This window comes from Malus sylvestris, chromosome 10 (assembly GCF_916048215.2).
Source record: "Malus sylvestris chromosome 10, drMalSylv7.2, whole genome shotgun sequence".
Classification (NCBI taxonomy): Eukaryota; Viridiplantae; Streptophyta; class Magnoliopsida; order Rosales; family Rosaceae; genus Malus; species Malus sylvestris.
Genome location: NC_062269.1, coordinates 5,426,755 through 5,454,282, shown reverse-complemented (window position 1 = coordinate 5,454,282; position 27,528 = coordinate 5,426,755). Strand labels below are relative to the sequence as shown.

Sequence of the window (27,528 nt, the reverse complement as noted above, 5' to 3'; positions counted from 1 at the left end):
GAGTGCCTCATTTACTTTGGTTTGCTCTTTTTTTTTTTTTGGACAAACGATATTATTTACACTAAAGGAAGATGGAGAAAGGATGGGCTTAGCTTCATAATGTGCTAACAATAATGTGGTTCAAATTCGTTTTTGACGAGAATCGAACCTAAAATCTCTCACTTACAAGTAAAGATAAATGTTATTAGACCGTAGTACTAAGTGACTCCTTTAGTTTGCTCTTAAAAGTGGAGAAAACTTCTTCATCTCAAAGGGCTGGTTACACTGTTCTCCTTTTAATAATAACTAGTCTTTTTACACGCGCCTTGCGTGTACGAAATGTCCTTTTTACATTATGGTGTGCTACGCGTGACATACATAGTTCCACTAATCGCAAGTGCTACCCAACCCCAAAAATCATTTAAATGTAAGACATTTATTTGTATAAGTCCCTCTATTTTTTACTTTAGGTTGATTCATAATGTTTAATTTCTCAGCCGTTCATGTTTAATTTCTCAGCCGTTCTCATTCTCATAATAATAAATTAAAAAAGAAAGAAAGAAAGAAAGAAGGCGGTGTTTGGCCCCACAATTAAGAAACAACGGCACAGCAGAGACCACCCGCGCAAAAAAGGCCGTACGCGCAGGAAGGAGTCATTGTCCATTAAGCAAACTTGTAAACCACGCGTACGGTCCGTAGCCAAACACCCTGTGTGTCACTTTTACGTAGCGGTTAGTCCTCTCCTCAGCTACTAATCATTGTTCTATCTTCCCCCAATTCCCTCCGCTTCTGCGACATCAACAAAATCGAAGACGCAGAGAAAAGATTGAACCTTTGATTTGGGAATTAAGGATTTGGATTTTCATCGGCCATGTCGATGCTCGATTCCTTCTTCAACAAGGGCTTCAAAGCGGTCAAATGGTACCCATCACTCATCTCTCTCTCTCTCTCTCTCTCAGTTTTTGCGTCCTTTTTTTCGTTTTAGTTTCGTCTAAATTTTTATTGCGATCGAAAACTTGGATCGATTTGGTACCTCTGTTTGTCTGGAAGTGTGAGATTTTACAAAAATTTTATTTTTTTAGAAAACCCGTTGTAATATGATCCACTGAGAATTTCGGGGACGTGGGTTTGGAATTATTTGCGTTCTGTGGATGTGCAATGCAACTTTTGAGTTTTTGATTTTTTCGGTTTTGGGTGATTTTATGTAAGTGTGTATTTGTATGTGCAGCAAAACCCTGCTGAAATTGACAACTCCGCGGATAAAATTGTTGAGGAACAGGAGAGAAATTCAGATTAAACAGATGCGCCGCGACATTGCCAAGCTTCTTGAGACTGGCCAAGAGGCTACTGCTAGAATTCGGGTAATACATCTTTTTTTCCATATATTTTCGATACCAAGAGATGTTGCTATTTATGAATTATATATGAGTTGGGTACTCCTATTAGAAAGTAGAGTATGAAGAAAAAGTTTGGTGAGGGTTTTTATAATGGTCATTTTGTAATGGGGTTGTTGATATTTATATTTCAGGTGGAGCATATAATTAGAGAAGAGAATATGATGGCAGCTCATGAGATCCTTGAGCTATTTTGCGAGCTTATTGCCGTCCGCCTTCCAATTATTGAATCACAAAGGTTATTCTCCAGTAACTTAGCATGCAATTTCTATTTCTGATTTTTTTAAGAAATTTTATTACAACCCAACCTTCTGGTTTAACATTTGTGTGAGCTTATATTCTTGTGGTCAGAACCGTAAGCTGAAATGATGTCATATCTCATATTCTCTCTACGCAGGGAACATTTTCAGTACTGTATATATTCTTAATGAAAAAAACTCAGATGATTTTTGGGAGGGATTATAAAGCATGCTGTTATGCCTGCTATCTTGTTGAATGGCTAATTATGCACCAATAGATTGATTAACTTGGTTTCACCAAATCAAATTTAAGTCAATGTTTGCAAATTTGGAAAATATCTATACATATCTTTTAGTATGGTGAAAGAATGACCGTTTGTGGATTGTATAAAGAGGGAAGATTTAGTTTTTGATTGATTCATGCTTTCACTTTCTTTGTAGAATCTCATTCTTAAAAAGCAATTGATATGTTGCAATCCCTTATAAACTGGCAAGCAATTCAGTTATGTGTTAGTGAAAAATCTGGGTTGATCTAATGTGCGTCTCATGGATTTAGTAACAGGCATGCATTACGGAAATTATGCACCAGTATGATTTAAAAAAGAAAAAGATTGGAATTTATTGTTAATAATCCTCGGTCCATATTGTACTCATTGTTCTTTTTCCTTGCGGGGACAGGGTTGGCATTAAAAAAAAAACCATTGTTGCTAGAATAAAGGTCGTACCCAGTGCACAAGGCTCCCGCTTTACGCAGGGTCTGGGAGAGGTGAATGTCGGCTAGCCTTACCCCCATTTATGGAGAGGCTGCTAGAATAAAGAATAAAATGACACTTAATCAATTAATCAAATCAAATCAAAGGATTTTTTTTTTAAATATTTGAGGGATTTGGCGCAGGACCTTGGCTATAAGTGTGAAAGATTTTAACTTCAGCAAAAATCCCTTTGCTCCCCCTACCATACCTGTTTCCCCACCCATATTTTATCAAAGAGTTTTATTGGAGTTTTATTCTTATATGCTATTACCTTAGGATAATCTAAATTAGAAAAGAATGCCCATGTATCTTTGATTTTGAAACCTAACTATATTTTCTGAATAACTTCTTTTCTTTTCTCTTTTCAAGTTTCTTTACAAGACCAAATAAAGCTCTGTGACTTGTTAGTTGTAACTTTGCATTAGATTGATGTGACTAGTTTTTCTTCACGGAAACACTAGACAAACTTAAATCTTGGAGAAGAGCCTTATAAACCACATGTTATAGTGAAGAGGGTAAACAGCCCCTACATTCCAAGTGGGTGTTAACTGTTAACAGAACCAACCTCTTTAGACTAAGACAAAAGCACACAATCACAAACACACACATCATTTTGAAATGTACATGGTGCAGAGATAAAATTGTTAAGAGAAAATTATAGATGAGAAGAAGAGACTTCAATTGCATAGCTACATAAATTCTTACATACGAGGACGTGGGACTTTGGGTATGATGATATGGCTTCTCATAGCATTTGTTAAGTCAGGAATACATCATTTTATTACTTAATCAGATGTTGCTGTGGTTAGTGTCTGACTAAGCTTGTATACTAGCCTGTGTTTTCTCATGGTATGCAGAAATTTGGCTGCCTGCATTTTAGGATAGATCACAAAAGCTTTTTGAAATAATTTGAAAGTGCAATGATCATATTTTCTTTTGCAAGTCTAATCAATCATATTACATGTTAGTTAAAGGTCCAAAGTCAAACAATTTTTTTAATTTTAATTGTTTAATTGACTTGTTTGTTATCCCGTAAAATAGATATGCATGAATTTGCAGTTCCATAGAAAACATGCTGCTAATGGCCCTTCTCTCTTTAACCTTGTTCTGGCTTTCTAGTTTCATATATATACTTAAGTTGGCTTCTAGAAATAGCTGGGGAGAGAAGAGAGAGGAAAAAGAAAATTTGAGAACTAGTGATTGGGTTTTCTTCTTGTGGAATACGAGCACTTTAGCTAAGCTGGACATTTGTTTAGGCTCGTACTTTTCTTCCCAAATTGTTACAAATAAAATATTTAATACCATCTTTTACAGATATATTCTACAAACCAAACAGAGTTTGTCATTTGGGGATTGCAATTCAGTCACTAAACCCACCAAATGCTAGCGGGGAGCACTGTCTGCTCTCTATCCGGGGGTTTATTGTCGTGTTTTTGGAATAGGGAGTACAATAGTATCAGTTATGGGAAGTTTGTTTGAGTTTCACATTTACTCTGTCCTTGTTCCTTGATGGAGGATCTAATGAACCCATTATGAAATTTCTAACTGTACTAAGACTTGCGAACTGTTGTGGAGATTTAGATGGCATACCATGCATTATATAACCCCAACCCTCATGTATCCCAGGGAATTCCATTAACTCACATGGCACTTCCATATAACCCACCATGCTACTTTACAAGGTAGCCTGCGACGCATGCACTTCTAGCATCACTTAGCTTGTTATCTTGGTTAGTATGTGTACCTTAACTAGGTTCATATGGTTGATTTTCTCATCTATCCACTATCTCATTCTCTAAGTGTTGTCTCTGATACTTGATTTACTTTTTTGGCATTAAAGTTTGTTGAAGTCTTGACACAAATAGTTAGCAAGTTTTGTAATTATTTACATTTTAAAATTCACCTAATCTTAAAAAATTTGGTTATAACTTTTTGTTTGATACAGGGAATGCCCTATAGACTTGAAAGAAGCAATATCCAGTGTGTGTTTTGCTGCGCCAAGGTGTGCTGATCTGCCGGAGTTGCTGCAAGTTCAAATGCTATTTGCTGCCAAATATGGGAAAGAATTTGTAGCAGCTGCAACAGAGCTTATACCGGATTGTGGTGTCAATCGCCAGGTTTTATGAACTTTCTTTTTGTTGTGTACTCCCTTTTTCTCCCATGATATTCATCTTAGTCAACTAAAACTGCAAGGGTGTTGTTCATGATATTTAGGCTCCTATGATCTGTTTGTGACACTCAATTTTGTTGCAGTTGATAGAACTGCTATCTGTTCGTCCTCCCTCACCTGAGAAAAAACTGAAGCTTCTTAAAGAAATTGCTGAAGAGCATGGCCTGGATTGGGATCCTGCTGCATCTGAAGCTGAAATTTACAAACCGCATGAAGATTTGTTGGTAAGCATATATGCCCCTGCTTGGTTTCATTTTTCATTTGTTCTTTTTCCCTATTTCCTTTTTACCTATGTCTGCTTAAATCTGTCCTCTCATTGTCAGAGTGGTCCAACACAGTTTGTAAGTGGGTCTAAATTGCCCCTTCCCCAAGAAAAACATGATGAAACATTGCAATATGCCCCGGATCAAGCCCAGAAAGAACTGTCTGATTCTGATGACGGTTTGGACTCATTAGACTTTCCTGAAGTTCCTAAGCAATCACTAGGACCAAGTACAAATCCAGCCTCAGCACCAATGATGCCTCCTCCTTTACCAACCCATCCACACCCTGAAATTGATCAAGACTCGTCAAAAAAATGTGGGTCCATTGAAAATCAATCTGAAGAGCCATCCTTTGAGTCCGGAGAAGTGATGGAAGAAGGATCAGTAGCTAACAATCAGGAACAGTCTCATCTCTCGGTTGGCGGTGTGGAAGATAAGCAGTTTTTGCCATTTATTTCTGCCCCTTCACTTTCTTCTGTGTCATTTCCCACAAGACAAATCAATCCACCACCCTCTCTATCAAGAACAAGAAGTGAGGTCAATGTCGATTTGCAGGATGTGTTAGCTGCTGCTCAGGCTGCTGCGGACTCTGCAGAACGTGCAGCGACAGCTGCTCGCTCAGCAGCTAGTCTTGCACAGGTCAGAATCAACGAGATTACCAAGAAAAACAGCAAAGTAGTCCCTAAAAATTGGTCTGAAAGTGAAAACCCTTTTCATGTAGACATTCCTGATCAGTCGGCTACTCAAGCTGCTGCGGACTCTGCAGAACGTGCAGCGACAGCTGCTCCCTCAGCAGCTAGTCTTGCACAGGTTAAAATCAACGAGATTACCAAGAAAAACAGCGAAGAAGCCTCTGAAAATAGGTCTGAAAGTGAAAACCCATTTCATGAAGACGTTCCTAATCAGTCGGATGCTAGAGAAAAACCAGACTTCGATCATCATATCCCCAGTGGTGGTTCTGATGGTGTTATGAATTCTCCGGTACCCCATCAAATCTATTTATATGGCCAGGGATCCGAGATATCAAATGCTTCGTCCATCACTATGGAACCTCTTAATGCCAATTTTGATTCCCCGCTTCCCAAAGATCATGCTTATGAACACGAGCCTGTTCGTCATCAGCCTCAGAGATTGTCTTCAATGGATGATGACCCATACTTCTCGTACCCAAACTTATTTACATCACAAAATTCAAATGTCGGATCTCATGCTCAGTCTGCTACAGATAATCCGTTCCCTTCCCAAGGACGCTGAGGTTGAGTAGTTTCTGTTTGATTCGTCGGCTCAATCTTTCTTTGTCAGATCTTGCTGGTCAGGGGATATGGTTTGTACTATCACTCGAACTTTTGTTATAGGGTGTTTTCAGAGTTATTTGTAGAGTATTGTTTGTGTAAGTTTATTGGGTGAGTTTTGAGTTTTTGATTCTGTGGAGGTGTTCATGGTCAAGAATTCATGGTATGTAGTCTTGGTGACAATTGGGATAGCAATGTACCACTTGGTTTGCTGCTCGAAATGATTACACACATATATATAGTTCATGAAATGTTATTTACTCTACTTTGACGGGGAAAATTTGAACTTGAGTGCAAAACAGCGGCAAACCATTTACCAAAATATAATTGTGATTATGAACTTAAGACGATATATATTGGGTTCGTCAACTACTCCCAACTCATATTTGCATACACGAGCGGCTTTTAAATTTACTAATTTTGTTAGATTTATTTTTGCACACATATACCTATTAAGATTTAAACTATTTAAAAAAACATGATGAGTAGCAGGAAAACGAATGCAAAAGTTTTTTTTATTAAGGTCTCGTTTGATAATTATTTCGTCTTTTATTTTCACCTTTTATTCTTGTTGTAGAAAGAAAGAAGTACATTCGAGAATGAGAGACATGACAGAGTGGAAATGCATACAAAAGAAACCCAAAAGACCAAAAACCTAAAAATTATATTGAAGTTCTTTTCACTTCGTGATTTTGTTTTCATTCATTCTTCTTTGTTGCTTCCCTTCACTCCTACCACCCTTCTTCATTTCTCTTTTTCCTAAAAAAGAATATAGTTATCAAGTGGATAAAAAAAAGATTAGATAGAAATTAGAATATCACAATGCATGGTACATTGACAAAATGGCTAATTAGAATATCACAACGCATGGTACATTGGCTAAATAGCCAAAATAGTCCTTGAGATTTGCATAACTCATCACTTTGGTCTATAACATTTCAAATCAATAAAAGTGGTCCCTGAGATTGTCCACCATCCATCATTTTGGTCATTCCGTTAAAAACTCCGTTAAGTGTCCTGAAGCTCTTGGCCTGAAGTTTGGGCAATTTTCAAAGCTTCGTAACTCAATCGTTTCTTAATCAAATTCGACCCATAATATATCAAAATGAAGATAGAAAAGTGTAGAATAAGATTATACCTATTTGGAAGCCTAATGGTTGCCGGAGATGGCCGAAAAATAGCCTCAAAGTTGACTGGTCCGAGGGAAAACTTGAAAACTCGCCAGAAACTGGGTAAACTTTAAACGTTCATAACTTCTTCAATACTGAACGAAATCAAGTGATTCAAAAATTAAAATCATACGTATCGACGAGACGAAGAGAATGGTATATTTTTAGACAGCTAAATCGCCGTGGGTTGGTTGAAAAAAGGCTCGAAAGTGGCTAACTCGAGACCAAGACAGCCACTTTTGAGCCGTTTTCCTGCCAAACCACGGCGAGTTAGCCATCACAAAAGGTACCATTCTATTTTTCTCGTCGAGAAGTATGATTTTTTTTTAATCACTTGATTTCGTTGAGTATTGAAGAAGTTATTAACGTTTAAAGTTTACTCAGTTTTCGATGAGTTGTCAAGTTTTCCCTCGAACCAGTCAACTTTGAGGCTATTTTCTAACAATCTCCAAAAACCATTGGGCTTCCAAATAGGTATAATCATATTCTACACTTTCCTATCTACATTTTGATATATTATGGATCAAATTTGGTTAAGAAACAATTGAGTTACGAAGCTTTGAAAATTGCCCAAACTTCCAGGACACTTAATGGAGTTTTTAACGGAATGACCAAAATGATGGATGGTGGTCAATCTCAGGGATCACTTTTATTGATTTGAAATGTTAGAGTCCAAAGTGATGAGTTATGCAAATCTCAGGGACCATTTTGGCTATTTAGCCTTAAAAATACTTCTCTAACAAACACTTATGCCCAAAAGCACTTTAGCTTCTAGTAAAAGCACATCAATATTTTAATAAAAATGCAAGTGATGCTTTGATAAACACTAGAAATGACTCATGAAAGAAACACATGGTAAGTGCTTTTTCTGTAAAACTGTTTAAAAACACTTCTAACTTTTTGTATTAAAACACTTTTAACATTTTAAGTAATCTAAATGTGGATTTGATTATTTTAAAAACACTTCCAAACAACTAGAAATTAAATTTTTTTTTTATTGGACAACTAGCAATTAAATTTAGAGTAAATTATAGCTATGATCCATTAACTTTAACTCAATTGAAGCAATGATCCCTCAACTAAAAATCAATTACCATTGGTCACTCAACTCATCAAAACGTGCGGCTATGGTCCATCAACTAAAAATTCATTACCATTGGTCCATCAACTTTAATTTAACTAGAGAAATGGTTCCTTAACTTTAACCGAATTGTAGCAATGGTCATTCCAACATAACTCGTTTTGACAAAAATTTTGACGTAGTTGACGAAAATGATCATAATTACACACTTTGATGAGTTGAGGGACGCTAATTATATAAATGGTTATTCCAACATAACTCATTTTAACGAAATTGATGAAAATGACTATAGCTACACATTTTGATAAGTTGAGGAACCAATGATAATGAATTTTTAGTTGAGGGATCATTGCTCCAATTTGATTAAAGTTGAAGGACTATTGCTATAATTTACTCTTAAATTTAACTTGTTAATGAGGAAGAGTTTCTCCTACAAAATATAGAAAATATTGGCTGGCCTATAAAGGTCAGCCACGCGTCAAATCATTTATCCCCTAAAGATATAAGTGGCTATGAACTCCAAATTCATGATAAAAGCTCATTCAAATATCAACCGTCAATCCCTCTCCTTCTCCACCATCCCAACCGTCCATCCATCCCTCATATCATCTCCAAAAGGTCCGACTCCAACCCACTTCTTTCCACTTCCACAATCTCTCTCTAACAAATCATCAGAAAAAGAGAGAGAGAGAGAGAGAGCCACCCAATCTCCACCAATGGCCGCCCTCCAACACACCATAATCTCTCTCCAATCCAAAACCCCATCCCCACCACTCTCCTCCGCCCTCACCCCGCGGACCACCACTCTCTCCTTCTCCTTCTCCTCCACCTTCTCCCCCCTCCACCTCAAACTCTCCTCCTCAGCCCTCACCGCCCGCCGCAACGGCTCCGGATCCCTCGGCGCCCGCATGAACGCCTCTGCCGCCGCCAGCTACGCCTCCGCGCTAGCCGACGTGGCGAACTCGAACAACACTCTCGAAGCCACCAGCGGCGACGTGGAAAAGATCGAGAAGTTCTTCGGCGAGCCGTCGGTGTTCGACTTCTTCATCAACCCCACAATCGGCCTGGAGAAGAAGCGGCAGGTGCTGGACGACATCGCCAAGTCGTCGGCGCTGCAGCCGCACACGATCAACTTCCTCAACATCCTGGTGGACGCGAAGCGGATCGACCTGATAAAGGACATCGTGAAGGAGTTCGAGGTGGTGTACAACAAGATAACGGACACGGAGCTGGCGATCGTGAGCTCGGTGGTGAAGCTGGAGTCGCAGCACTTGGCGCAGATAGCGAAGCAGGTGCAGAAGCTGACGGGGGCGCAGAACGTGAGGATCAAGACGGAGATTGATCCGAGCCTGGTGGCGGGGTTCACGGTGAGGTACGGGCAGTCGGGGTCGAAGCTTATTGACTTGAGCGTGAAGAAGCAGCTGGAGGAGATTGCGGCGGAGCTTGATTTGGGTGACATTAAGCTCAATTTATAACTCCAAATTTGCTCTTGATTTTGATTATGGTTTAACCACTGTAATGTGTAAAACCGTACGTTTGAGTATATATATGTATGTATGGGGAGTTTTTACATGAATTTGAGGCAATTTTGAAGGCCTTTTTGCTGCCACGTCATTTTTGAAACAAGTGAGTAATTGACTATTTATTACGGGGAATAATTTTGCTCGCCATTTTACTTATTTGCGTTATATTCACATATAATTTTTAAACGTTAAACTCATTACGTGGTAATAAGTAGAGTGATGAGCAGTATTATATTTGAAAGTGGTGAATAAAAACACACCATTTATTACGGATTAGTGATTTAGTTAAGTAAAAGTATCCTCTTTAACCTTTAATATAGACTGTTACTTTCATCTGATTTATTCAATTTGAGGCTCATTATTAAAAATAATAAATAGAATATGCGAAAAGCGTAAAAGTATATGTATATGTGTGAAAATCATCTCCTAAGTAAATAAAACCCCCTAACATGTGAGGGGCATTTTATGTTAGGCCATTTCCAAGGGTTGATAAAAGCTTTGGGCGTAATTTTAGAGGCAAATTAATGAAAAGAGCTTGAAAACTTTGAGTTTTAACGATAATGACAGAATAAAGTGTAAAGTGAATAGTACCAAGATTGATTTTTTAGTGTAAAAATATAGTTTTTCGTTAAAGTGAACAGTACCGAGAGTTTTTCATTAAAGTTCTCTAATTTTAGCCATAAAAAAATAGGATATTACTTGGTACTCATTAGAGAGTATTCCATGTATTTACTTTTTGATTTGGTCCACTTTCTGATTGGGTCTAAATAAAATGCTACGTGTTTCCTTCTTTTAATGCCCAAAAAAATTAATGATATGTTCATTGTTTTTTAGAACAATAAAATATGTGTTAATTTATAATTCAACAAAATTAAAATGTATTCACTAATAAGTATCTAATTATATCCTAAAAAACATAATTGTTTTTTTCAGAAGAGTCGCGGATTAATGTTTTCGGTCTCCAATCATAGAGGGCTAATTAAATACCACGGCGTACAAATTTAAGACAATAACCTTTCGAAGATAGATTGGAAGTCTTCAGCCCTTGGATGCCGACGGGGCAACAAATTATGTGCATTAATTTTCGGGTGCACGGAAAGCCGTGTTCTGCGATGTTCTCCATCATCTTTTCACCGTACCATCAGGTCCTGGTCTCCACCAAAGCAATTATTCATGTGCCTGGGGGCTGATTTGAGCCCACCCCTCATTTACAAAATGGAAAGAGATCCTCTTTGGATCTCTTCCATCAAAGCTATCGATCAGGTGATCCGGAACTTTGAAATTTCATTTAACGGTCCACCTGTTTTGATCATTAAAAGTTATAATAATTTTTAGCCGTTTGATAAAATTTCATAGGCCCTAACTTGATCCGGTGGCCTTGGTGGAAGAGATCTGGAGAGGATCTCTTTCCTTACAAAATACCCTTAGATTGGGGAGAGATTTGTTCAGTGTGTCCGAATTATGGGATGAAACGTCTAATATTATTATACAATTAGAACACTTGAAAAAAAACAAAAGATAGAATTTCACCGTTGTTTATGCTTTTCATGGATTCCAACTAGGAGAAATAAAGATTTCTTGTGGTCATCCCCCAAAATTAGTTTTAGTCTTGACTTGTTGAGGCGATTTTAAGTGTAGTCTGAGGTCTTTATATTTTTTTATTTTACATTTTGCGGTTTTTAAATTGAATCAATTTCTAATTTTCATTTGTTTCAACGTTCAAAGGGGAGTTGCATTTGCATCCTTTCACTTTTTCAAATAACACGTATCATTTTCTTACACGTGCCACCTCTTCACTAGTGCACTTCTATTATACTCCTAAACCTCGATTAATGAATTTTTAATTCATAAACTAATTGTAAATTAGGGCGAAAATTCATGTACCAGGTCCATCTCTATAAAAAAAACATTCATAAAAATTTGTGGGTCACCGTTAATGGATGGTCAGCCCATACGCTATGGCCAGTCGGCCACTACAGAGTCCCAAAGCCGGTTCTGTACTAATAACGCAGAAACTCTTGTGATGTATTTATACCACCACTTCCCGCAAAAGCTTAAAAGTTGAAGTACAATTCTTTGCCGCCCCACGTTCACTGTCACGTGACACCCCTCGTCCAATAATGCATTACCCCGTGCAAATTTCTCTCCACATGACGATACATTATTGGATAAAGATGCCACAGGACGGCTAAACCCGTTCCATGTAAGTTATTTCATGTAAGTTGTTCTTCAGAATATGGCCTACATGACATGAACGAGCAAACCAGTAAATTAACTCATTCCGAGATGAGACTGCCCGCGTATAAACGGATAAGTTACAAAAACGACTGGACCGCAAATGAGCATGGGGAGCATAAAGATTAAGACTGCCACAACTTTCTTATATAAAAAATGGAGGGCTTTGTCACACTGCAGCAGATGATACAAATTGCATCATACTAAAGCAACTCATATGCACAAGTGTAATGAATAAAATGCAGAATGGACTTATAAGATACATTAATCAGGATATCGTCGTTCAGAAAGGAAACGAAAATTGTAGGTTAAAAAATTAAGTAGAAAATAGTTCCTCACCTCCCATCTTTTTTTCCGCGTCTACCACGCCAAGGTTACCTTGGACCGGATAACTCAACTGCATGCAAATTTTCTGTTGAGTCAACAATCCAATCAGAATTCGGGTGAGGAGCTAACTCCACTTCTTGGCGAAGCACTTCGACCTTTTGCCACTCATCCCATCTTTCGGCCAAGCCATCACCTTCAAGCATCCTTACAACTTCTGACATCTTAGGCCGGTCCATTGGGGAGCCTTGTGTGCAGAGCAGTGCAACTTGAATTAGCTGCTCTACCTCAGCTTCTACATAATTACTCTGGAGATCAGGATCAACCAGCATTTCTAGCTTTTTCTCCTTCAGTAGTCCTTTCACCTGGAAAAACACTCAGCTCGGTTAGATGTTGTAGAAATTTCGTATTTTACTCTGTTAGGATTGCAGAGAAACCCCACACACGAGATTGTTGATAATTCCTCTTTTTAATCAAAAGAGGAGACGAGTTGTGCAAGGCATGCACATGAATGGGTAAAAATATGACACCAGAGAGCAAATACAAATCTTTTGTTATCTGACTCAACATATACCAAATATGACACTGGGTATTGAATTTAGGGAACGAATATACAGAAAACTCGGCAGACTGCAACTCTCGAGAGTTTCTTGAGACAAGCTAGAAATTTTAGCCATACAACCACTAAGCAGATTGTTTATAATTACAAGTGTCTACAGCAGATAGGAGCAAATAAACAAAAACTTCCAACAGAATCTTCACCTTGTTAATTTACATTTATGGTGTCTCAATATCCATATTTTATTAGTATACGTAAGCAAAGTTCATTACGCATTCCTACCCTACCTAGGCTGATACTCTCTCAATAGCACTTACCTCCATTCTAAGATTGGATATCATTATCAAGAAAACAGCTTGTTGGTTTCTACAGGTTTTACACGAGGGATAAAAAGCTACAACGCAAGTTCACAGTTACAGCCCAAGAAAATGTTCAACCGCGGCTGGGATCACAGCAAAAATGGCAGAAGCAAATTGAATTCACAAAAATGAGTAACAATGGAACAGATACATACCCAATCAAGCAACATGACATCATCATCATTTGCAAGGCGAGCAAGATCAAAAGCCCTCTGACCAGTAATAAGCTCCAGAAGCATGATACCGTAACCGAAAACATCAGTTTTCTCAGATGACTTCCCGGTAGACAGGTACTCTGGAGCTATATGTCCAATTGTGCCACGTACAGCAGTAGTGACGTGGGTGTCTTTGTAGTCCATAAGTTTAGCCAAACCAAAGTCTCCAACAACAGCCTCAAACTCCTCATCCAGCAAAATGTTTGCAGCTTTCACATCACGGTGAATAATCTTCGGGTCACAGTGATCATGCAAATAAGAAAGACCCCTTGCAGATCCCAGTGCAATTCGCTTCCGAGTTGGCCAATCAAGAGGTGGTTGGTTTGGCGGCCGTTCTAGAATAATGTATAAATAAAGGGAAGAATATAAAAAGAACATATAATTAGACAATGAGCATTAAGTAACTAATAAGAAAGTGGAAACCAGTGTTAGGGTTTTTTTTTATAGTTATAATTGAATAAACAGCACATTGAGTGAGACGAAGAAAACTTCCAAAGTAGAGTATCATCATAAAAGTGTTCTAAAATGCAATGAAGCTATACCTCTTAAACATGAGGCAACACTCCCATTAGCCATGTAAGGATAAACAAGTAACCGTTCAGTTGGTGTCATACAGAACCCACGTAACCGAAGAAGATTTCGATGCACAGCCATGCTGATCATCTCTACTTCAGTTTGAAACTGCAACTCCCCACCAGGGGTGCGCTCTTCTTTCAGTCTTTTCACAGCGACTAGCGAACCATCTGCAAGGCGCCCCTTGTAGACCTTACCAAATCCACCTCTCCCCAGAATGTTTTTGTTACTAAAACTATCCGTTGCAACTTGTAATTCTCGCAAAGAAAACCTCTTGAGCTGCCCAAGATGTACTTCAGGATCCTCCTCCGCTGCAAGAGATGATGGTAAGCTTTTAAACAAACTATTGAACTGAAAGCGATTCATATTTCAGTTAAATTACTAACCAGGTACATCAAAGAAAAATTCTTGCGGCTTCCTCCGGCGCCACCATGCAAATGCAATTGCAGGAGCAGCAAACAGTAAAGCAGCACCAGCGGCAACTCCACCAGCAATAGCCCCAGTGGCACTATTACCTCCTGATATGTGATGAAATAAAGATTAGATACCAGCTACACACAGTTTCATAGCCCAATAAAAAGGTTACATGCGAATACTTCACTAAAAAAATTATAATTTAGAAAGATAGTGCAGTTGATCCAAACTCTGGAAGCCTGAAATGACAAGACCAGAAGTAAAATGTAGAAATCTACCAACTAAAGATGCAATGCCTGCCTTTGCAGAGATGAATGCAATAAAGCCTCCCACAGGTCAGCAATTGCGTTTTTAACCAGGGGAAAATATCAAGAGAAAAAAAAACTGTACAACAAAAAGAAAATGAAAAATACTTTTCAAGTAATGTATAAAACTGCGACTGCTATAAACATAACTGATAACTCCTTGCAAGTGAAATTAACAATAATGACCAGGTTACATATAGATGTTAAAACTTAAAACATTCTAGTCCAGGACCAGGTTGTGCCTTTAGGCAAAGACATGCTATGTAGCTTCAGGAAGAAAACAAGCTACACATATCACCTAAAGCCCTGAAATTTAATAGTTAACAACAGGAAGATCAATTACCTGGTGTTGAAATTGGGGGTGGTGGGACAAAAGGTGGGGGAGGTGAAAATGGAGGAGATCCTGGGCAGGGGCGACCAGTTACTGGGCCACACAGATCCATGTTGTTAGCAAAACTGCAAATGGGAGAGGACAAGTCATTCAGAAATCATAAAAAACAGAGTCAGAAAACCAAGTTTGTATATTAACAATAAACCTTATGGGAGTGAATAAAGAAAAGGAGCCATTGTCTGGAACTACTCCTGAGAGACGATTATTTGATAGATCCCTGCATTTTGAAAGCAATATCAGAGCATAGAATCTTGCAATGAACAATACTAAACATGAGATGTGATGTCTGAGAGAGACTGGGATCAGATTGGCACTCACAGTACTTGAAGTGAAGAGATATTAGTCAAAGACATGGGAATCGGACCCGCCAAGCTGTTGTTGTTAAGCCGGCTATCCATGCACAAAGGATTTGAAGAAAATACATGGTAAGATTTACAGTCAATCAAAGAATATTCCTCATTTGAAACATTAATAGACAACAAATAAATACTTTATGCTAGTCTAACAAAACAGCACAAGCACAATGTTTATATACGCTTAATCTTTCAACTGAAATGTGGTACACTTGTTTGTATAATATAATTATGGTGATTTTATACCACCACCCGATTTGATATATGTTTTCTATGCTCGTTTATACCATTAACATTGAAGTTAGGCTCGTTTATGCCATCAACATCCCAGGGGGTTTCTATGCTCACGGAACCCTAAATCCTAATTTTACTTTTATACCCAAAAAAATGTACAGAATACTGCAGTTCACAGTTTTTTTTTCACTATCTTTGTTAGGTCCTAAGGCTTCAGATGACTAACCAAAAATCCCACGCATGACATGGTACTTATGTTTACAACATGGGCATTAAAGAAATAAGGTAAAAGATAAGTATACGCACAGGAATCGCAGTTTTGACAGCCTGCCCAAGGTGCCTGGGATTAGACCTGAAAAACTATTCAAATAAAGATCCAAGCTCACCAAGCTGGTTAGGTTCCCCAGTTCACTAGGAATTGGTCCACTCATGTTATTACTGTAGAGCTCCCTATCATAAAGGGAAAAAAACATATAAGTTTAATAGATAGTTCAGGAAAAACTGTGCAATACTATCAGATGGTTCAGGCAAACAAATGTTATGAAAAATCTAGATTGTGATCTCAAAGCGTTTATGTCAAAAAAAAAAAAAAAAAAAAAAACAATGCTAGATAGTATTGATTAGCAATTTCCAATCTGCCAAAAAAACCAACATTCTCAGGGTCTGGGCAATACAAAAGATGTTATTACTATATGGCTTTCCCCCATGGCTCAACTGCAAAGAACATCTCAAAGCAAATTTGATCTGCTGTAACAAGTTAGCTATCACTGAAACTAGTTTAATATCAAAGAACACAGCTACTGGTAGACAATATTTATGATCTGGATGACAAGCAACTAAAAAACCTGTTAACAATTACACAAACACTGAACGAATGTGAGATGAAAAATTTGAGAATATTACCACAAATACTCATGTGACACTTAAATACTGTGAACTGAATAAACTTGACTGCCAATGAGGGAAAGATCTCTACATGCAGCCACATCACATTGTTCAGAAATGGAGAGCTACCAGAACTGTATCGACAAAGAACTTTCAAAGACACTATCTGGTTTAGTTTTGTTTTCCATATATTTAGTAGTTCATGTCACTATCTGGTTTGGTTTAGTTTTCATCCAGGTATAAAAGACACAAGTTCTAGTAGTCATAGAAAAACCTCATTTAAAATAGACAACACGAGTGCTCATTAGGATTATAAGTGTGATTCTGCAAATGATGAATGCAACTACATACGTTATCCTGCTAACTGGGCAAGATACGGTTGGCAGATAAAAAATCTTGCACTTACTTCCCCCACACATGTCAACTTTCTCTGAAATGGTTAGCAATTTACATTACCCCATGCATTATGCAATCATCTTGATTTACACTATCAACAAGATGTCCTCCATAAGTTTGTCTACCTATCAAGCATCATGTTTCACCGCGGCATAAAATGTATAACAACAAGTCTAAATGTTATTTTTAAAGATACTTTCAAAATTGAGGAGAATAATTTGCAATAAATTAGGAATCCTTATGTTGTTTACCTTTTCTTTTATAAAAAAAAAATCTAAATGAAGACCTATCACAACACAGTGCCACCTTTTTCTTTAAAGTAAGCCCCAACTCACCACCAACCTTCGTAGTCAAGGTTTAAGGGCCTACTACTTGCCATTAAGATTTCTAAAATTCTCATAACTTTTCGTCCTTCCATTAAGTAGATACCAGTATATCTAACTAAACTAGAAAAGATTCAAAGTGCAGGCTAAGTTCTTCACCATCATAGTGCTTGATTTACGTTTATATGACCTAAGTGTATTTATTCCAGGAATTCAATTTATTTGCACATCATGTTTTCCAACCAATTTGACAACTATGTCCCCAATTCCATGTATTAGTATTGCCAGTGAAGTAACTAAATGAAAGATCTTCGAAATGGAGAGAATATTGTGCCCCTAACAACCTGATTGACATGGCCTAGGCTACACCATGTGCTAAGCTAATAACTACGTTCTTTCATATGCATAAAAATCAAATGACAATGTATCAAAGCAAACGGAATGAGTATAACTCCACCAGGACAACAAATAACTCCACTAGGACAAACAATACCTAGAAAAAGTATGAAAGCAACAGTGCATAATTAAACTCCCAAGTAACTTACAAATATTGTAAATTCTTGAGAAGGCCAAGCTGTGGAACAAGTTGACCAGACAAGGCTGCATTTCCAAGATCACTGAGATTACACATAAAACAAAGCATCATGAAGATTATTCTTCCCAAATGGATTGATGCAAGAGCATGTTCTTTAAAGATGTCAGGAGCGAGAAAGCTTACACTCTTATGACGCTATTTTCATTGTTGCATGTAACATGAAACCACGTACAAGGGTTCACAAGAGTAGGATCCCAACTTTGCAGGACATTGTTGGGGTCCTCCAAGTTGGTCCTTAGAGTATGCAAGGCATCACCTGTTTGCGAAAATAAGAAAAGTAATTAGTTGCTCACCATAAGCCATAAATACACTAGAACGGCATAACATATCAGACCACAAAGTAAAGAGCACACCATTCTAGAATATCAAGAAAAAAATATAAAACCTTTATGCAGAAAAAAAAAAAAGATTGCGTGAGAACTTAGAGCAGTAAATATACTCCATAAAGATACAAGTTTTGTGGAATTTGTGGGACTTGACATACAAAGCAAAACGTGATCCCCACAATTGATCACAAGCAGAAACAAATGATTGAATTTAGGTTTTCAATCATAAAGTTCTGTGGGTACAGAACTACGGAAGGCAACTACTACCCTCAAAGTCTTATTGACATATAACACTTACAAAATATATAGAGGTTTACACAGAAATCACACATCATAAGGCCATAACTAGCAAATCAAATAATGGCACTTAAAATCAAGTGTAACAACCGAAACACCGATAAAAGCCGTAAAATAGTACGATTCTTCAAGGCTTTGTCACATTGAAGTTCAGCTTCCACTTCATTACATTTAATAGTTCTCTAAGCATATCAAAAGCTTAAGAAAACACTCAAATATTCAAGATTCATAAATGGCTTTCAAGTCCCAGTACAAGGTATGCAACTAAGTTTAAATGAGCATACTAAACTCCACTAACAGTAACCCATTTCCAAAAAGTCATAATATCAAGAAAATAAAGTATTTTAGTTAAATTTTCTGTACTAAAAAAGATAACAAATTCTATAGGAAAAAGAATGAGAAAAAGGAAAATCAGCTGAAGTAAAGCCAGCTGAAGAAAGCAAACAAGTACAGACCTTCCATATTAGCAAGCACCATTGTCATCCATAGTGGATGAGCCAACAAGATGAACCATAGACAAACTGAATTCCCAACCTTTCTCTCCATCTCTCTCTCTCACTTGCTTTTTACAAGTCTCAGATCCAAATGGTGTATCACCCCCAAACACACCATCCCAGAAATCCCCTCCCAACTCACTCAGATTACCAAAATCCCACCTCACAAATCTCACCCTAACAACAAACCCACCATTACCCACTTCCCCAAATCACAAAATTCACCCACACTACCAATTTCAAAACCCTAAGATCTCACCACCAAAAGCAACCCACCAGTTAAAAAATCACAAATTTTCAACCATTTCATTCGCTTTCTCTGCTACCATTTTCGCCTAGCTTCCCCTTTTGCTCTCTCTCTCTCTCTCTCCCCCCTCCCCTGAGCAGTTGCGTGGGATTCTTATTTCTTAATAGTTCTCCCTCTCTGTTTTTTTCTAATGCTTTTTCTAATTTCGCCTTTTTTGAGTGAGCGTGCGCGCACACAGAGAGAGGGGAGAGAGAGAGAGAGAGAGAGAGTGGAGTGAGAGTGCAAAGAGCTGGGACAGAGAGAGAGAGAGCTGCCCGAACGGTGCAGACCGCTGCCCGGACGCAGACTCAAAACGCCTTCGCGCTCATAACGTGAAAAGGGACGTGACCGTGGGCAGGGTATCCCCGTTTTTCAGTCAAATCCTTGGCTTGAGTATGTGGGGGCCCACACCATTGGCCACCTCAAATTCGGTCCAACCTCTTCACTCCACTTTTTATTATTTTAATTAATAGTTTAATAAAATTGTCCATTCTACTTTTATAAAATTTAAAAATCCAATATTTCGGCTACTTAGCCATCTTCATCCTAAATGACTAAACATAACTCTATCTAGAATTATAATCTTGCAAAAACTGATTTTTTAATGAACAACATCGGCCTATACTCATATATCATCTCCAACCGAATGAGTCAAACATAGCTCTTCTCAATAATTTATTATTTTTAAGTTTATACTTTAAACTTATTGGTAATTTAATTAAAGTACCGTTGGATTTTTTTTCAAATATAATTATTGAATTTGAATTAATTATTGCAACTGAAGAACTGAGTCCTAACAAAAAAAACCAAGAGGGAGGGCTACATTTGGCCAATTTGATGGCTATTTGGCCAAATAATGGCATGATGAGATCCACATAATATAGCAGAATCATTGGTTGGATATGAGTTTTTTGAAAAATCAGGCCATTTGTTGGTTTTTTGGACTCTTAGCCCTCTTCATTAGATATGACATTAGTACTATGGTTTAGTGATATTCTTTTTCACTGACAAGTGAGATATCTTAAGTCCGATTCTCGCCAAAGGTGAATTTGTACTACATTATTATTAGCTCATTGTGAGACTAAATTCTTCCCTTCTCATTTAGTGTCGATAATATCTCTTATTCAAAAAATAATAATAAATAAAATCCAGCATTCCTTTTTCGTGAGAGGCATTACGGAATACGGAAGGGAAAGGAAGGGGTGTCCCATTCTTGGATTATATAGTGGAGCCAAGTAGTCGTTTTACAACGCATAATTTTATTTGATTAGGACACTACTGAATTTTATATATATTTTCTTCTGGATTTTGGATTGTTATGCACATTGGAATTATTATCCGTAACAGTGTTTTCCTTTTTTTTTTTTTGTGGCAACAAAGTCTTCATTTAACAAATATTAGGCAAAAAAAGAAAGAGAAGGAAACATACAATGATTAAAGTTGAATTGGCTTTGAAGAGTGCATGTCAAAGTAGTATGAACACAGAAATTGTAAAAATATAAAACAACTAGCATGTAATGTTTGCGTTTATCTTAAGTTACGTATGAGATCATTTCGTTTTCACTTTTTCAGTTTTTAAAGAGTGAAAAATAAAAGCAAAAAATTGAAAATAAAATAATTATCAAACGGTCCCTAATGAAATCAAGAGAGCTAAGTTAAATTTATTACTTATTCTCTTCTTGTAGACGTGGAATGATAATTGAGTCTCTCACAAACTCGAGTTCAGACCTCCGATTCTAATTTGATCAACTATATCCAATCAAATGATCAAAGAACTATTCATGAAGAAGAAGAACTCCCAGCCAATTTGTTTTATAAGGAAGCACTTGGTCCGGGCCTTATTCAAATTTAAAAGGGTTTCAAATTAAAAGTAAGTCTTGAAATCAAAGCGGACATTGTTCTAATTTCCCTACCAAGGTAGTGAAGAGCTTGCTAAAAAGCTCCTCGCAACGAGATGAGTCGGGTGTTTGTCTTCGTGCTCACCAACTAGAGAATCTTGTTTCTTTTTTAATTGATCAACCTCTAATCGAGATCTAGGTTCTCAAAAGAATGGTACTGAAAGTGTGCCTGCCTCAAAAACTTTATCCTTGTAACCACTATTTTACTAGATAAACATCTTTACTTCGCAACCTTACTACACAACTTGAGAATAGAGAGAGAGAAAGCAAATAGAGACAAAAAAAATTTGTATTGTAAGAGTGTTATAAATATGTAAAAGTTAGAGGGATAACCTTTTTAGTGAATGTAGCAAAGCAGGTGTAAAATGTCACACTGAAACTATAGCATAAGAGGATAACAAATAAAAGACGAAAGAATAAATGATGTTATTGATCTTTCTTTCTTTCTGTCTGTATTTTTTAAAGCATACGGAGTGCTCTATTTATAGAGCAACTCCAATATTGATGCATTAATTATACATTGAAAATTTACAGCACCCTTTTGGAAAATATGATCTCTTGCATCCCTAAAGTCAACTTCAATCTATATGGGCATTGAAAATGTGTGTGTAGGGGGGGCATTCATAGCAATGCCAACATTTTCAACACTCTCCCTTGGATGCCCACATACCAACATCAGTTGCCTCGTTAAAACCTTGCTTGGAAAAACCTAGTGGGAAAAAAACCATAGCGAAGGAAAAATAGTACAACTTTACCTAGATTGTTGATATAGTGTTAAGTATGCTTATGTTGCCTCGTTAAAACCTTGATAGAAAAAACCCAGTGGGAAAAATCCTAATCGAAGGAAAAAGAGTACAACATGCATGTATCATGGATGCTCCCCCTGATACATATCTCCCCCTGATTTCGCATTCTCAAAATTTAGTTGTTTGGAAAGTCGACGTAATCCGATACTTTGCACTAACTTCTGAAACGTGTATTTTGGTAGAGATTTGGTGAACAAATCTACCAAATTTTCATTAGAACAGATTTGTCTTACTTCAATAACTTTAATCTTCTGAAGCTCATGTGCACTGAAAAACTTTAGAGATATGTGTTTAGTTTTATTGCCCTTGATGAATCCTTCCTTCATTTGGGCAATACAGGCTGCATTATTTTCATGAATGACAGTTGGATCATTTGTTTTCAAAGTTAGACCACATGAGTTCTGAATATGATGGATCATTGATCTTAACCAAGAACATTCACGACTTGCTTCATATAAAGCAAGTATTTATGAATGATTTGAAGATGTAGCAACTAATGTTTTCTTTGTTGAGCACCATGAGATTGATGTATCTCCATTCTTGAACACATATCCAGTTTGTGAGTGGGCTTTATGTCGATCAGAGAAAAAACCAGCATCTGCATATCCAATAAAGACCTGGTCATTTGTGAAGTTCTTTAAGTAGAAGAGACCCATGTCTATTGTCCCACGAAGGTATCACAATACATCTTTGACACCATTTCAATGACGAATTGTTGGAGCAGAGCTATACCTTGCTAACAAGTTGACTGAAAAAGCTAGATCTGGTCTAATACATTGGGCTAAATACAATAAAGCACCTATTGTACTCAGATATGGTACTTCTGGACCAAGGACCAGTTCATCATCTTCTTTTGGACGAAATGGATCTTTCTTAACGTCTAGAGAACGAACGACCATTGGCGTGCTGAGTGGATAAGCCTTGTCCATACCAAATCGTTTCAGGATTTTTTCAATGTAAGCTGATTGGTGGACCAAAATTCCACTAACACAATGCTCGATTTGCAGGCCGAGACAAAATTTCGTTTTTCCAAGGTCTTTCATTTCAAATTCACCTTTCAAATATTCAGCAGTTTTATTGAGCTCTTCAGGGGTTCCAACTAGGTTCATATCATCAACGTATATTGTCACTATAACAAATCTAGAGTTAGATTTCTTAATGAACACACAAGGGCAAATGACATTGTTGATATACTTTTCTTTGATCAAATACTCACTAAGACGATTATACCACATTCGTCCAGATTGTTTCAGCTTATACAATGATCGCCTTAATTTGATCGAGAGCATACCTCGTGATTTGTTAGTTGTTTCAAGCGACTTAAGTCATTCTGGGACTTTCATATATATGTCAGTATCTAATTTTCCATATAGATACGCGGTGATGACATCCATAAGTCGCATGTCAAGTTTTTCTGAAACCACTAAACTTATTGCGTAACGGAACGTAATTGCGTCCATTACAGGAGAGTATGTCTCCTCATAATCAATTCCAGGTCTTTCCGACAAACCTTGAGCAACGAGTTGTGCTTTATATCTTGCAATCTCGTTTTTCTCATTGCGTTTCCTTGTGAATACCCATTTGTAACCCACAAGGTTTACACTAAGCGGGGTTTGGACTACTGGTCCAAAAACATTTCGCCTTTCCAAGGAATTTAATTCTACCTGGATTGCATCTTTCCACTTAGGCCAATCTTGTCTCTGTTTACATTTATCAACAGAGTGGGGCTGAATATCATCACTTAATATGATTTCAGTGGCTACTACGAATGCGAACATATCGTCGATGATTATTTCATTCTGATCTCACAATTCATTAGTACATGCATAATTTATGAAGATTTCTTTGCTCTCATGTACTACTGTCTCTTCAGGGACATGTGTCTCATCAAGGACATTTTCTTTTTCTGGAAGTCCATAATCATGAATTGTGGATTTGTCATTCATTTTCTCTTCCTGAATGATTTCATTTGGATTCAGTTGTGCCTTTGTCTTTCTCTTTCGAGGGGCTGAATCTTTTGAACCTGGAGGTCTACCACACTTCAGGCGTGCACTAAATGAATCATTCGCTGCCACTTTATTTTGTCCAACAGGGACATCAATCCTTGCAGGTGCATTTGCAGCTGGTATATGTGATTTTGTCACCTTCATAGCATCATTAAATGCATCTGGCATTTGATTGGCAATGCTTTGAAGATGAACAATCCTTTTCACTTCATTTTCACATTGAGTGGTACATGGATCAAAATGAGACAATGTGGGAACAACCTATGTCAGCTTTTTTCGTTCTTCTGGAACGGTCTTTTCTCCCCCTAACGATGGGAAGATTGTCTCATCAAAGTGACAATTCGCAAAACAAGCTGTAAACATATCACCTATCAAGGGTTCCAAATATCTAATGATAGATGGTGAATCAAACCCCACATAAATACCCAGTATACGTTGAGGTCCCATTTTAGTGTGTTGTGGAGGTGCAATAAGCACATAAACAGCACAACCAAAAACTCGTAAATGTGAAATGTTTGGTTGATGCCCAAATACTAGCTGTACTGAGGAGTATTGGTGGTTGGCTATAGGTCTCAATCGAACCAATATTGCAGCATGTAAGATGGCATGTCCCCATGCAGAAACTGGTAATTTTGTTTTCATGAGCAGAGTGCGAGCTATTAACTGAAACTGCTTAATCAATGCTTCTGCTAGACCATTTTGAGTATGGACATGGGGAACAGGGTGTTCAACATCAATGCCTAATGTCATGCAATAATCATCAAAAGTTTGAGACATAAATTCACCAGCATTATCAAGCCGGATTGACTTAATGGGGTAATCTGGGAACTGTGCTCATAACTTAATTATTTGAGCAAGAAGTCTCGCAAAAGCTACATTTCGAGTAGACAAGAGACAAGCATGTGACCATTTGGTAAATGCATCAACCAAAACCATAAAATATCGAAATGGTCCACAAGATGGTTGAATAGGTCCACAAATATCCCCTTGAATTCTTTGCAGAAATGATGGGGATTTAACATCAACCTTTAGTTGTGATGGTCTGATTACCAACTTCACTTGAGAACAAGCCTTGCAAGGGTTATCATTTAAGATAACAATATGTCTGCTCAATAATGGATCTCCATTAGAGTTGGTAATGATCCTACGCATCATGGTAGATCCTGGGTGACCTAAAAGGTCATGCCAAAGCATGTAAACTTTTGAATCAATGAACTTCTGGTTCATGACAGTATGTCATTCAAATGTCTTTATGTATGTATAATACAATCCACTTGACAAACCATGCAACTTCTCTAATATATGCTTTTGGGTATCATTGGAGGTAATGCACAGATACTCCACATTTTCTGCACTTTTTGTTTCAATGTGGTATCCATTTAAACGTATGTCTTTGAAACTTAACAAATTTTGAGTAGATCGAGTAGCGTACAACACATTCTGTATGGACAATATTGTTCCATTTGGTATCATAATCTAGGCTTTCCCTGAGCCTTCAATTACATCTAAAGGTCCTGATATTGTTGTTACCCTTACTTTTGGAAGCATCAATCTTAAGAAATACTTTCGATCTAGAAGGATTATATGCGTAGTTGCGCAGTTTGCAAGACAAATATCTTCACCATTTCTCATGTTTTGAGAATGGCCATAGTTTTTATCCATGCTCTCTGGGTAAGGAAATCAAAGTTAAAAGCAAGTTATAACAGGAAATTTACATGCCACTTTTATTGAATTTGAAATACTAGTTTTAAACTACAAGTTCAGCATAATAAAAGTACATCAAACATAAATGATTCAGTCAGACCGATACACTTCATTCTTCATTTCCACAATGAAGTCTGAAACATCTAGGTGAGTTGTGTTCAACTACCCTGATAAGTTGCACACTGGATCAAGTATATCCATTGGTTTAGCCTGGTCAAGAAAATTGGTCTCGACACCCTGCTCCTTGAAGGAGGCTTGATATAGATCCACCAGATGTTTTGGGGTACGACAAGTACGCACCCAATGCCCATTGCCACCACACCTATGGCAGGCTCCTTCAAAGTTCCTGGGAGCATTGTTTATGTGAGCTTTGCTTTTGTGGCGATTGACATTTTTAAAGCTTGGGCCTAAATTATGCCTTGGAACCTGGTTGTGAAACTGACCACCATGGTTCTTGCCTTTCCTGTTCCACTGACCTCCCTTGTGGCCACGTCCTCGTTTATGATTATGGCCACCAGATGATGTGGCGTTCACTTCGAGGGAATAAGCATTCACTTCTGGGAATGGTGCAGATCCAGTAGGTCGAGAATTATGATTTTTCATCAGGAGCTCATTGTTCTGTTTAGCTACCAGGAGCACATATATCAGCTGGTTGTATTCAATGAAGCCTCGCGCTCTATACTACTGCTGCATGAGCACGTTTGAGGCATGAAATGTGCTGAAAGTCTTTCAACAAATCTTCATCATTAATAGTATCCCCACAGAGCTTCATCTTATATGTAATTCTGAACAACGCTGAATTGTACTCTGCCACTAACTTGAAATCCTGGATCCTTAGGTGAGTCCACTCATAGCGAGCCCTTGGAAGAATCACCGTTGTTTGGTGATTGTATCTGTTTCTCAAGGCCTTCCAGAGAGCTAACGGATCTTCAACCGTTAAGTACTCGCTCTTTAGTCCCTCATCAAGATGAAGATGAATAAAGATCATGGCCTTCACCCGATCTTGAGAGGATGAGCCCATTCTCTTTGCTAATGGTATCTCCAAGATTCCCTGCTTCCAGATGGATCTTGGTATCCAGTACCTAGGTAAGGTAATTCTTCCCGGTAATGTCCAGGACAGCATAATCAAGCTTTGCCAAGTTTGCCATTTTCTTTTCTGAAAGAAAAATGAGATATGTAAGACCGTGCAATAATATGTATTCCTGAAGGAATATAGTGTTAGAACTTATGGTTCTTACGAATTTTTTATTTTGATCTTCAAGCCAAAATGATAAGCACTCGAAACTTCTTGCTCGAGATTTTCAGGGTGAATGAGGAGGGCGATTGTACCGTACCATTCTTATTGAAATAATATAACATAGAATGGGCGATTATTCCGTACCACTTAATTATCAAGAAAAATTTAAATACCCAGAGCAGAGTGGGCGATTATACCGCACCACCTTAAATTGCAATGAAATTAAACAGCACGCAAATTTAAATATGCAGGGTAGGATGGGCGATAATACCGCTCCACCTAAAATTGCAGTAAAATTAGATTTGCAATCCAAGATAGGCGATGATACCGCACCATCTTGGATCGCAGTAAGATTAAATTTGCAATTCAAGACGGGCGATTGTACCACACCATCTTGGATTGCAGTAAAATTAACATAAATAATTACTGGATTAGTAATCAAGATCTACAC

General features: G+C 37.7%; 3 protein-coding genes across 3 annotated transcripts; 2 read left to right on the top strand and 1 right to left on the bottom strand.

Moving 5' to 3' along the window:
* Positions 1-683: 683 nt before the first annotated feature.
* LOC126587562 (uncharacterized) lies at positions 684-6,340 on the top strand. The gene is made up of 6 exons (XM_050252647.1): positions 684-900; positions 1,208-1,340; positions 1,508-1,611; positions 4,310-4,481; positions 4,618-4,758; positions 4,858-6,340. The coding sequence occupies exons 1-6, from the start codon at positions 851-853 to the stop codon at positions 6,049-6,051; spliced, it is 1,794 nt and encodes a 597-aa protein (XP_050108604.1). The 5' UTR covers positions 684-850; the 3' UTR covers positions 6,052-6,340.
* Positions 6,341-8,943: 2,603 nt separating this feature from the next.
* On the top strand, positions 8,944-9,948 carry LOC126587563 (ATP synthase subunit delta, chloroplastic-like). Its single transcript, XM_050252648.1, has one exon. The coding sequence runs from the start codon at positions 9,056-9,058 to the stop codon at positions 9,812-9,814; it is 759 nt and encodes a 252-aa protein (XP_050108605.1). The 5' UTR covers positions 8,944-9,055; the 3' UTR covers positions 9,815-9,948.
* A 2,274-nt stretch (positions 9,949-12,222) lies between these two features.
* On the bottom strand, positions 12,223-19,676 carry LOC126587561 (somatic embryogenesis receptor kinase 2). Its single transcript, XM_050252645.1, has 11 exons — positions 19,102-19,676; positions 18,147-18,279; positions 17,974-18,045; positions 16,131-16,274; positions 15,556-15,627; positions 15,383-15,454; positions 15,190-15,302; positions 14,514-14,645; positions 14,097-14,438; positions 13,495-13,889; positions 12,223-12,786 (listed from the first exon to the last, which is right to left on the bottom strand). Exons 1-11 carry the CDS (start codon positions 19,190-19,192, stop codon positions 12,472-12,474), a joined length of 1,881 nt encoding a protein of 626 aa, XP_050108602.1. The 5' UTR covers positions 19,193-19,676; the 3' UTR covers positions 12,223-12,471.
* Positions 19,677-27,528: the final 7,852 nt, after the last annotated feature.